This window comes from Mesoplodon mirus, assembly GCF_964341445.2.
Source record: "Mesoplodon mirus genome assembly, chromosome: 6".
In the NCBI taxonomy this organism is placed as follows: Eukaryota; Metazoa; Chordata; class Mammalia; order Artiodactyla; family Ziphiidae; genus Mesoplodon; species Mesoplodon mirus.
Genome location: NC_138982.1, coordinates 106721861 through 106724238, shown reverse-complemented (window position 1 = coordinate 106724238; position 2378 = coordinate 106721861). Strand labels below are relative to the sequence as shown.

Genomic DNA, 2378 nt, shown 5'->3' with positions numbered 1-2378 from the left:
TAATATAGCTTTTAAACACTTTTATAATAGTAGAGATTTTAGTGATAGGTTATTTTATGCATAAAAATTGTTTTATTTGAGCCCTATTTTAAGAAAATGTTTTTAAAGTTGTTGTTTTTTACTGTTCTTATTGTATTTCTTAAATGTAAAGAAAAAGAGCTATCTGAACTCCATGTTTTTAATCCATAGACTATTCTGGAAAAAGATACATGTATACTTAAAAAAAAATTATTCTGAAAGGAAGAGAAAAATCTTTGAAGCCTTCTCTGAACTGTTTTTCCTCTCCTTTGTTACAGGTGTCCATTTTTTCAGCTATATTAATCTTTTAAATCAAACAAAAAATGGATTTCTTAAACTCATCTGATCAAAACTTGACCTCGGAAGAACTGTTCGACAGAATGCCATCAAAAATTCTGGTGTCCTTCATTCTCTCTGGGCTGGCACTGATGACGACGACCATTAACTCACTTGTGATCGCTGCAATTATTGTAACCCGAAAGCTACATCACCCAGCCAACTACTTAATTTGCTCCCTTGCAGTCACAGATTTTCTTGTAGCTGTCCTGGTGATGCCTTTCAGCATTGTGTATATTGTGAGAGAGAGCTGGATTATGGGGCAAGTGGTCTGTGACATTTGGCTGAGTGTTGACATCACGTGCTGCACTTGCTCCATCTTGCATCTCTCTGCTATAGCTTTGGATCGGTACCGGGCAATCACAGATGCTGTTGAGTATGCCAGGAAAAGGACTCCCAAGCATGCTGGCATTATGATTACCATAGTTTGGATTATATCTGTTTTCATCTCTATGCCTCCTTTATTCTGGAGGCACCAAGGAACTAGCCGAGAAGATGAGTGCATCATCAAACACGACAACATTGTTTCCACTATTTACTCAACATTTGGAGCTTTCTACATCCCATTAACATTGATTTTGATCCTCTACTACAAAATATATAAAGCAGCAAAGACGTTATACCACAAGAGACAAGCAAGTAGGATTGCCAAGGAGGAACTGAATGGTCACCTTTTGGGGAGTGGTGAGAAAAGCATTAGACTGGTCTCCACACCATACATGCTAGAAAAATCTTTATCTGATCCATCAACGGACTTTGATAAAATTCATAACACAGTGAAAAGCCCCAGGTCTGAATTCAAGCATGAGAGATCCTGGAGAAGGCAAAAGATCTCAGGCACAAGAGAACGCAAAGCAGCCACTACCCTGGGATTAATCTTGGGTGCATTTGTAATATGTTGGCTTCCGTTTTTTGTAAAAGAATTGGTTGTTAATGTCTGTGAAAAGTGTAAAATTTCTGAAGAAATGTCAAATTTTTTGACATGGCTTGGATATCTCAATTCCCTTATAAACCCACTGATTTATACAATCTTTAATGAAGACTTCAAGAAAGCATTCCAAAAACTTATGCGATGTCGAAATTAGTTTAAAGAAGTTTATTATGAAAAGATTGGGGTTCTGTTGAGGTGAAGTAACTAAATGAATGATAAAGAATAAAACATTTAAACTTTTAGAGGACATAAATTAAAGCTGCTAGAATGATATTAATATATATTTTAATAGCAACATACATATAAAATGTATTGATTTAAAGACTTTTTTTTTTTTTTTTTTTTTTTTTTTTCGGTATGCGGGCCTCTCACTGTTGTGGCCTCCCCCGTTGCGGAGCACAGGCTCCGGATGCGCAGGCCCAGCGGCCATGGCTCACGGGCCCAGCCGCTCCGCGGCATATGGGATCCTCCCAGACCGGGGCACGAACCCGTATCCCCTGCATCGGCAGGCGGACTCTCAACCACTGCGCCACCAGGGAGGCCCTAAAGACTTTTTTTGACCATTATTCTAGAGTATGTGAAATTAGAAAATAATTTATTGTTTATAAACAATATTTTGCCTATGCAATGTCCCTAAAAACTAACTGGAATATATATATATATATATATATATATATATATATATATATATATATATATATATATATATATATATATATATATATATATATATATATTATTAACAGTGATTTTTCAGGTTTATATCTTATAACAACTACAGAAGAATTTTCAATTAACAACATACTTCCCTCCATAATTTCTACATAATCTTATTGTTTTATTATATGATTCTATTATTTTATAGACAAGATAAATTCACCACAAAGCACACATTTCTCCTACCTAACCACTCTTGTCCCCTCTCCGTCTCACCCTAGGCAAAATAGGAGGGAGAAGGAGCTAAAAAAAAAATACTCTTACTTACTGTAACCAGAGGAAACATAAAAGTCAGAGGTTGATACTGTCTTTGTTTTTTGTTTTTGTTTTTTTTTTTTTTTGTGGTACGCGGGCCTCTCAGTGTTGTGGCCTCTCC

The 2378-nt window shown here is 36.0% G+C and overlaps 1 protein-coding gene across 1 annotated transcript; it reads left to right on the top strand.

Annotated features, from left to right (window-relative positions):
• Positions 1 to 341: 341 nt before the first annotated feature.
• HTR1F (5-hydroxytryptamine receptor 1F) lies at positions 342 to 1439 on the top strand (the record flags this gene model as incomplete). The annotated part of the gene is made up of 1 exon (XM_082624367.1): positions 342 to 1439. One exon carries the CDS (start codon positions 342 to 344, stop codon positions 1437 to 1439), a length of 1098 nt encoding a protein of 365 aa, XP_082480493.1.
• Positions 1440 to 2378: the final 939 nt, after the last annotated feature.